This window comes from Anarrhichthys ocellatus, unplaced genomic scaffold (assembly GCF_004355925.1).
Source record: "Anarrhichthys ocellatus isolate YVR2014 unplaced genomic scaffold, GSC_Weel_1.0 scaffold17, whole genome shotgun sequence".
NCBI classification, from domain to species: Eukaryota; Metazoa; Chordata; class Actinopteri; order Perciformes; family Anarhichadidae; genus Anarrhichthys; species Anarrhichthys ocellatus.
Window position 1 is genome coordinate 6,652,504 of NW_022280047.1, and position 9,515 is coordinate 6,662,018.

General features: G+C 41.0%; 1 protein-coding gene across 1 annotated transcript in view; it reads left to right on the forward strand.

The window, feature by feature from the left end:
* hip1rb (huntingtin interacting protein 1 related b) overlaps positions 1–9,515 on the forward strand; it is a 19,830-nt gene that overhangs the window by 1,585 nt on the left and 8,730 nt on the right. Inside the window, exons 2-9 of the mRNA XM_031856331.1 lie at positions 6,427–6,490; positions 7,111–7,253; positions 7,649–7,705; positions 7,918–7,998; positions 8,111–8,187; positions 8,414–8,475; positions 9,033–9,173; positions 9,342–9,399. Of these exons, the coding sequence (XP_031712191.1) occupies positions 6,427–6,490; positions 7,111–7,253; positions 7,649–7,705; positions 7,918–7,998; positions 8,111–8,187; positions 8,414–8,475; positions 9,033–9,173; positions 9,342–9,399 (683 nt within the window). The remainder of the gene's footprint in view (positions 1–6,426; positions 6,491–7,110; positions 7,254–7,648; positions 7,706–7,917; positions 7,999–8,110; positions 8,188–8,413; positions 8,476–9,032; positions 9,174–9,341; positions 9,400–9,515) is intronic.

Consider the following 9,515-nt stretch of genomic DNA (forward strand, 5'->3'; position numbering starts at 1 on the left):
CTTTCCCCCCCCCATTACACCCCCACCACAACCAAACCCCCCCCCCCCCCCCCCCCAGTCTCACATGGAAATGTGAGATTCAGACAAAGTTGAGTAACTACACAAACTGTTAAACAGCTGCCTTGGAGTTCAGACTTCCAGCACGTTCAGTATTATGCTGTCTAAAATGGGCTGTGCTTTTCCTCCGCTAGGTTTGTATTCCCCTGTCAGTGTTTTATATGCTTGTGGAGCCGAGGTGCTTGGCCCCCTGCTTGTCTTTCATCTGCACACCTTCTTCCTCACAAAATAGCCAGAATAAATCATATGTAACCTTTAAATCATAATCAAATATATATGTATGTATGTATCTGTGTGTTTATATGTATATTTCTTTTACCCAGTCACCGCCCAACTGCATTTTTGTTGCCCGAGTTCACTTGTTAAATGTTGCAGCATATTTGTTGATCAGATCAGCAAATGGCATCAAGCAGGCCCAAGTTTCATGCTGTGCAAAAAATGTTCAACAAGGTATGTTGTGTAAAGAACAAGTGTTTAAAATCCTCAGCTTATTCAGAACTGAGTGGAACTAGTAACATTTAGCTTTGAACTGGTTTGTATGAATGACTGTCGGGTGCCACTGCTCAGCTGAATGAATCCACTGGGCAATATGCTAATTAAGTAGGCAGTATATGAGGCAGATTATTGTACGGCTCTTTACCACCTCCCAATTAGTATTTTACAACAGGTAGTTTGGTGGAGGTGGAGACTCAACTGGTGAACTACTTCCAAAATGTACTGACTAAGCAGTTTTGAAATGGCAAGTTGTGAAACTATTCAACTTTGATATGTTCAAAAGGCTGCTGTGTGTAGGTGGGAGCCCCTATAATCCTCTATCATATTTATATTTCCCCTCGTCATAGAGTTTCTCAGTATTGCTGATTCATCATGTGCTCTTACTGAAACCTCACTGTCACTCCTCTCCTGCGTTCTCTCCTCTTCATGTTGACCTCGGTACCAAGGTGAAATGTCTCACACAGCGCCCTGTGTGTTTGTGTGTAGTGTTTGCTTTCCCTCACTCTTGTTGCCTGAGTGAGCGCCCATGAGAGAGGGAAGGGGGATGGGAGTACCAGAGGGCAAAAACGCAGCTACTGAGTGGGAGTAGAGAGAGAATTAAAAGCATGTTGGTCAGGATTGTTTCACCCTTTTAATAAAACAAAAGAAAAAGGCTGATGTGTTAAGTGCAGACTTTGCCCAAAATTGTTTTCATTTTGTCTAAAAAAGACTAACATAAAAGTCCTAAACAATGTAATTCTAATACTGTCTCTATGATATAATATATATCGATGTTTTGTGCCCTGGCTCTCATCATGTTATACAGCAAACTCCTGATCATGAACATCATGTGAATCATTATCTAATTAACCAGCCCCGACAACTGGCCAAAAAACTGTCTGGTTGCTAAAGAACCGTTTGTCTTTTGTTAACTATTTTAGTGGATGGAGTGTAAATAATTAACTTATATTAATTAAGACAGAACTTAATAATGGGACACGAATCTATCTGTGCAGTCATTCCATAGTTATCTTGATTATTGAAACTTTCTTAAGTTCCTCCATCCATGCTGCTTTTGTTAACATATTTCATCAAATGAAAGTGAATTCTCTTCAGTGCGGATTTGATCGTATTTGAACAATCTTTTATGACAAAATATGTATCTTATTTTGCATGAGTGTTCGTATTATAGCTGTTGCCATGTTTGTCTGGAGTAGCTATTTGCTAAATCGCCAAGTGTGTCCTTTTAATCCATTGAGCTTAGTAATGGATATGATGTATGAACACAATTTGTTGTTAAATTATAGCAACAAGGGTAGACGGTAAACCTGAGGAATTACAAATTGCAGCACATCAGTTGAACACTGTGTGGTTTTGTGGCTGGAAGAGTTCCTTTTTATATATTTGTTTAGGGACGGATTAGCAGTGAGAAGGAGAACAAAACTGGATGTCCAGTGTGGGTTTCTTTGTTATGATTACTGCCTGTGTTGATGTGGGAGAGGCTGTGCTAGTTTAATTAGAAAAGGGACAAAGAAGTTGTCGGAGCGGAGCAACACAATAAGACAGGAATAAAATGCGAAAGTAACCTTTTTAAAACCATTTGATCTGAGAAATAATATTAAATTGACAAAGCTGTTTAAAAGCAAACTGACAATTGTGTCAAGGATGTACTTCATTTTGCTTTATTGAGTCTGTGATTCATGGCTTACACTGATTTGATAAACCGGGCAGGTGAATTGTTAGCATTCCTGTTAGTGCTTCATCTAGTTATTAGGTGTGAGCTGTGCTGAAGACTGTTTGTGACCTTGTCCGCCAGAGCCCCAGCAGCAGTCTGTTGAATTAAGCTGATAAGGACCTCCAATAAGTGCTCTGGCTTCGGGGCATTATGTCCAGTGAGAAGCAGCTCAGGTGTAGCGCTGATGCTTTGACTTCATTAACTTCATACACTCGGCCACACCAGGATGTCCAAGCACATGGACACACTGCTGAAAGGCAAAGATGACAAGGTAAGGCAGAGACTCCTCAAGGTTGGAGGTATTCGTGCAGCATGGAGACTGTGGAGTGACCGTAGAGGCTACAGTAATGCTAGCTGGCAATAGACCTCATGGCAGGCCTCAGGGATTAGTCCAGGCTTCCCCTCCCTCTCACTTCTCCTCTCTGCTGGTCGGAGGATTTACTGACGCTTGAACCACATGCAGCACTAACTCGTTGGCCAGTCGACAGCATGTCGGGTGCACTTGGACCAAATTGCTCCGTTCGTAAAAAGTTTGGATTTCATCTGACTTACATTTGACCATGGCATTCAGGAAATGGTGTCTGTGTTTGTGTAAGTGTGTGACCTGGGTGTAGGTTGCCCAAAGGCTTGATAGTGAGACTTGTATCATGTGTAGTTGCAGAGATATGGAGTTATAATGATAAAATACAGTAAAATAAGAAGTAGTTGCCTTTAAACAAAGGTGACAAGTAATTGTATATGGAGTTGATTTATCGATCGGATAAAACATTTGATGAAGTCGCCTTGATCTCCAAGAAATTATGATTTTCCATAGACCAAAGGGTTAATTAAGAAAATAACATACAGATTTATCGATTATCTGTAATCATTAATTGCAGCCCTTCTAGTAATTGAAGGGGTGCTACTGTAGTTTGTAGTTTTGAACCAGTGCCTGTTACTTCCCCAGTAGCCTTGAACCAGTGCCTGTTACTTCCCCAGTAGCCTTGAACAAGGGATGGTAAGGGTATGTACACTGCAGTGCTCCAACGAGTGACACTGAATTCTGTATATTTTATTCCCCCCGCCCAAAAAGCTGCAATACAGCCCACTACCTGGTGGTCTTGTGCTTATTATGACAGTTAACTGTATGTAGTATTTGGTCCCCCTCCATCTCTTGTCCTGCATTCTGTGTCAATTAATTCAGTAGGATATGATTGTCTAAATTGAATACAACAAGCACATACTAACTCAAATTTATCAGAAAATAATTATTTTTGCACTAAAGTTCTTAATTTATTTAGGAAATACTCGTAAAAACTATTTATTTATTGAATTATCAGAAAACATGCTATATGGTGATATGTATCTTAGTCGAGATATGAAATGACCTATATCGGGGTAGAAGGTTTTGGCCCCGTTGCCCAGCCCTACCGTCCCTTCCCTCGCTCTCTCGCTGCTCTCTGATTGACAGCAATTCTGAATGTACTATCGGAGTCTCCCTGCAGCCTCCCTGCTCGGCGGCCATCTGTTGAGACCTCAGTGCCAGGCCCTGTGTGCCAGAGCGCGGCCCCCATCCAACCCAATCTTCTGCCCCAGCTGTCGGCCTTCCTCCCCCAACAAACCCCTCATTGTCACACGGGCCTCCATGCTAGCCCACTGCACTTGCCCTGTGTAAACGACGAGGCGGCAGTTAATTTGCGTCAGAAGCAGTCCACCCCTCTCTCACTCTGAACCTCACAGTAGCCCCTCTGTGCTTTGTTATGTGACCATGTATGTTTTGGTGGTTCTGTGTTTGTGTGTATTGGGGGGGGTCGTCGACTCCCATGGTTTTGTAATGTTTTAAAGAGGCATTTATAGGGTTGGTGGGATTAGGGGCGTTGCCACTGATATGTTATTGTGTTTCAAACAAAGATGTGACATGGATTTCTCAGCCTGTGTTTGAGGGTAAGAGCAAAGAGCCAGTCTTATGCTGTCATGTACTGGTATGTGCAACTTCTACTACATGCTCTGGTTACACACTCATGTTTCAGTAGTGGTTTTATGCGGGAAGAGAGGCCGAGATTGAAGATGCTTCTGCTTTAATGCTTGAACTGTATTTTGGATTAGTCTTCTTATGTAATACTGTGATGGTGAAGCTGGCTTGCCAGTGTCATGGAGATTATATGCATTTCAATGGATGTGTTAAATGGACACAGTGCACATAGACAAGTAGATGTGAATTTGTATTACATTTCTGACTTTGTTTTTCCTATTTTGGTGCAAATTGTTTTGGTCCATAAATACTAAAATGATCATAGCTAAACGGGTTGGGGAGAGTTATTTAAAAGATAATGTGTATTTTCCCAGTTTTCCTGCAGGTTTTAATAAAGACTAGCAGTTCTGGTTGATTGCAACACCTCAGTGTACATGTTCTCTTTAAACAAAACACAGCAATGAATTGTGACTTAAGGCGGGGACCGCCACACAGTTTTTAAGCCTGATTTAGCTTTGGGTGTTGTCACTGTAGACCAGGGCAGTTGTTAATGGTGTTTAGCAGCATAGATAATTATGTAATTGTTATGTGTTAGTATGTCAATGTTTCAAATCTCTCTTGTTGGATCCCAAAAGGCAGCATCATAGTCAGGAGTGTTTGATTTTATAAGAGATGGTTCTACATCTGCTGTGCAGTTGGGCTCAAATTGAAATAAATCTGACTAGATAATCCAAATTTAATTTAAAAGCCAGGAAGAAAGGCGAGAGATAAATATTAACATCCCTCAGTGATACATTTTCCCCCAACCATAAAATAACTATTTCTACTACTTCATGGAAATGCATTTCTAACTGTGAATCTCCCTGCACATCGTACAGCCCACTGTGTAGGACTTTCTCCATCTTTTGACTACATCTTGTTCATGCTTTCTCTTTGCAAATCACAGCCCGAAGCACAGCTGCTGTAAGCCATTATCGGTTTCATGGTTATTTCAGCATCAAGATACTGTGAAGAAATGCATTCTTCGGCTCTGAGCAGGACAGCCTTTGTTTTCATACTTGTGCAGCAAAGCAAGAAATGAGTGTGTATCAAGGAAGAAAGACGATACAGAAACTGTGCAAATGTCTTTCTTTTTTTTTTTTTTTTTTTTCAGTTTTTTCTTGGTGTCCTATAATTGAAAAACCTTATAAATCATTTGACATTGAAAGTAGTCCATGAAAGAATAGCATGTACACTTTTGCTCAAGAGGAATTTATGGCTATCAAATTAATTTGCAGATTAGATTGTTTCTAAAATGTTGTGCTAATTAAACAAAGATCGTTAAAAATAAGGTTACTCTCTAAGATATAATTCCATTGGCGCAAAAGGGGGATGACCATGAAGAACACCCTGGCGTAACCTGACCACACCAGGAAGTTATCATATTTCTTTTGTATCTGAGGTTCATTGAAATAAGTAAATGTCTATGGGGACACACATCCAACAGTGCGGAGATCCAGACTCTCTGTGTGCGTGTGTGTGTTGTTTTTTTTGTCTCTCCCTTCCTGCTCCTTTTCTGCGGTACTTGTTTTACCTGCTGGACAGGTTGCAGAGCAGCTTTTGTGCTCTGTGGTTCTAGTGACACTCAGGCTCTCATTATCAGGCGGATATAATGTGATGTTATCTTTTAGATGCATGGTTTGTTTTCTCTGACCTGACTTCCCATAGATGCATAAAGTGTAACATCACACACATTCATTTTGTTGACATTACAGGTAGGTTAGCTGCACTAGATATGGAAAAACAAGGTTTGATTCATATCTTAATCAAGATGTTCGTGACATAGCACCAGTAATGAAGCAAATGGAATCTGCATGACTTCTTTTCTGTGGCCATCTTTTTACTTTAAGTAAGTCTAAGCTTAGCATCAGTCTAGCTGCTAGTTCATCCTGCATTACTAGCTGAGTTTTTGGTCAGTTAAAATCAGGCTAACCATAAAGTGAGAGTCAAAAGTCCTTCTGTGTGTACACAGTGCAGAGTCGTTTCTCTGATTCATTCCTGTCACTGCAGCGCAGCCTGTTATCGTTTGTTTGCCTCCAAGTCTTTATTTAACTTCTCATAACGTATGTATTTGTCGTTACGTCTATTATAAGCCCTACATTTGATGGTTGTGTGGGTGGAGAAGCAAGTCGTACAAGATCCAAGATTAACTCCACTCCTCTCCTTTCAGCTGAGCAGCATCGGCAAGGCCATCAACTCCTCTGAGATGCCTGTGAAGGAGAAACATGCACGACGTATCCTTAAAAAGAAAAATTAAATCTCATTTCAAATTAACATCAAGAGAGTTTTACTGTTCTGTTTATATCAGTAGTGTGTGGCACTGCCTTCACATCACAACTTGTCAGGTCATTTATTTGTATGACAGTCATATCCGATGAGTGTCTCTTTTTGGACAGAGTTGTCATTATTAACCTTCATTGAGGGAAATGCGTCGGCACAGTTGACATGTATTATTTAGTCATCATGAAACAGCATTTTGGGAGACTGTTTATTCAGTAATTTGATGTATTTCCTGTTTGAACGTAATATTACGATGTGATCTAACAGAAGGCACAATTCAGATGTGTAAACCAATAAGACACTACAGGCAGAAAAAGGCTATTGTATGTGTTGGTCAGCGGGATGGGGCTGCTCAAATCTGTGATGGCACACAAAGGGGTTACCATGAAGAATATCTATGTATCCAAGGAGGATAAAGTAATGGGACATAGCTAGAGAAACACAAATGGTCACCTAAGATTTTTCCTAAAAAGGTGTATGTCATGGAAACCTAGCTATCAGGATTATTTTCTTTTCGTTGTGAGATTGTGTGGGAATGGCACATGTTGTACGTGCTTCCTTAACATGACAACAGGAATCATCCTGGGGACTCACAGGGAGAAGGGAGCCTACACCTTCTGGTCCTACGCTCTGGGCTTCCCTCTGGCCAGCAGCTCCATCCTCAGCTGGAAGTTCTGCCATGTACTGCACAAAGTCCTGCGGGATGGACACCGCAATGTACAACAACAAGTTACCCCTCTCCTACTGCCTCTTACTGTCTGGGACACCAGGGAGATGTTGAATGAAAGAGCAGAATTGTTGAATGATCAAAGACTGTTGCAGCATCATGAGTTCAACATAAAGCCTGGAAAAATAATTAAACATAAAGCATTTGTTAGTGTAATGTGAAATGTAGAAAAAAAACCTACATAATTTACTTAATGTTATCTTTAACTTGTATATATATTTGTTTTTAAATATTGACTTTCTTCCTTATTCTATTATGTCTGGTAATAACATCTGAAATGGTTCACTTTTAAAGTGTACATTAAGGCTTTGTCCTAAAGGCAAATGCCTAACATTAAATTTAATGTAATGACAAGAGTTGTTCATTCAAGCTTTCGCCTTCACAGGTTTTACAAGACTGCATGAGGCATCACAGCTCTCTGGTTGAAATTGGGAGACTATGGGTGAGTCCTTGCATCTTCTTTATTACATATTTTCCTCAAATTATTTTTGAAAGAATGCAATGCGAGAAATATACATTTGTGGTTAACTGGATTTCCTGTAAAGCCTGAAATAATCTCCCTCCAGGTAGACAAAAGGCTTCAACTCAACAAGATAGTTAGAATATATTTATGAATATTATTTGTGCTTTATTCTTTCACGCCTGCGTTTCCAGAGAAACCTCCATGACAAATATGGACAGCTGGTGGTTCTGTATACCAAGCTGCTCTGCACAAAAATGGAGTTTCATGTGAAGGTAAGAGCATCCTCCGTCGTATGATACACCTGATGGATGACTCTGCAAAATGATATGAATTCACACAGTGAATGGGAATGGACACTAAACCTCCAACAATGCACCTCTGCAGCATTCAGAAATCCCAGCGAACCTGGAAGCCACCGATGAAGTCCTGGAGCGCACTGCAGGAACCGACATTAATAATGTGTGAGTTTCCAAATACTGCAGGAAGTGACTTTATTTAATTATCTGATTGGCCTTAAACCTGCAGTTATAATCCGCAGTCATAAGCACAGCTGCTGCCAGCCAAACTAGCAAAAAAACAGCAAAAAGGGACAAGCCCTGCTGCTCGTTTACTTCCACAGGGTCACATCATTGTTTCTCAGTGGGGCCTCTTTTCTGTCTAACGGAGGTATCAACTTCTCTCCTGCAGGTTCCAGCTCACAGTGGAGGTATTTGATTACTTGGACGCAGAGCTGAGGCTGGCCGAGACAGGTGGAAAAAAAAACAACCTCCCACCTTTCCCCCATCCTATTCTTCCAAGGAAGAGAAACTTGTGCTACAGTAGAGGGCTGCAGCCTGCTGACATTATCTATTTATGTTCAAGAGCCCTTTGAAGAGTAGCTTATTGTGAGCAACTCTTGTCCTGCCTGTTTTCACATAGACTGTAGTCCTTTTTTTTCTTTTTTTAGGAAGTGATTTCAATCACTTGGTCCAGTTTGAACTGATTGTTCAAGGAAATGCCTTCAATTAGAGAACATTAAGTTGATTTCCTTCAGTGCAACTGCAATGGTATGCTCCTCCCATGCCTGCAGGGTGGGGGCCCAGGATCATGTCTTGAACACCATAAACACATTTTGCAGCTGTACAGTGAAAGAAGTGTACTTGTACTCTGAAGGACAGCAAGACACTAAAATTAACAAGAGAATACAATTTTTAAAACTAACTCTGCAACAGTAGCTGATTCAATGGCAGAGTCTGCACTTTATTTTAATCAGAATGATTTACAGAATGGGTAAAAGTACAGTTCTTGTCTGTTATCTCTTTCCTAGTGATCCGACAGCTCAACACATCCATCGCCATCTCCACTCTCACATCAGGCCAGTGTCGGCTTTCTCCACTCATTCAAGTTATCCAGGACTGTAGTCACCTCTACCACTTCACCGTCAAGCTGCTATTCAAGCTGCACGCCTGTAAGAACGATTATTACTCCCTCTTAGCCTATAAATCCATGGAAAAATGTGTTAAATGTTCTCTATCAACAAAATAAAGCAAGTCAATTATGGCTGTGATTCAAGCTATTGCCTTGAAATCATGTACATGTTTTAAAGCATAAGAACGTTGTACGATGTGGATTTCAGGTCTCCCCGCTGACACCTTACAAGGACACCGTGATCGTTTCCATGACCAGTTCCACAGGTAGGACATCCACGGCATCAGGCTACGAGTGAATGAGAGTGCCTGCAGTCACTTTTACCAAGGAAAGTGTGCGACATAATCCTGCCTCACCCAGCAGTGCCTATGCAAATGTGCAC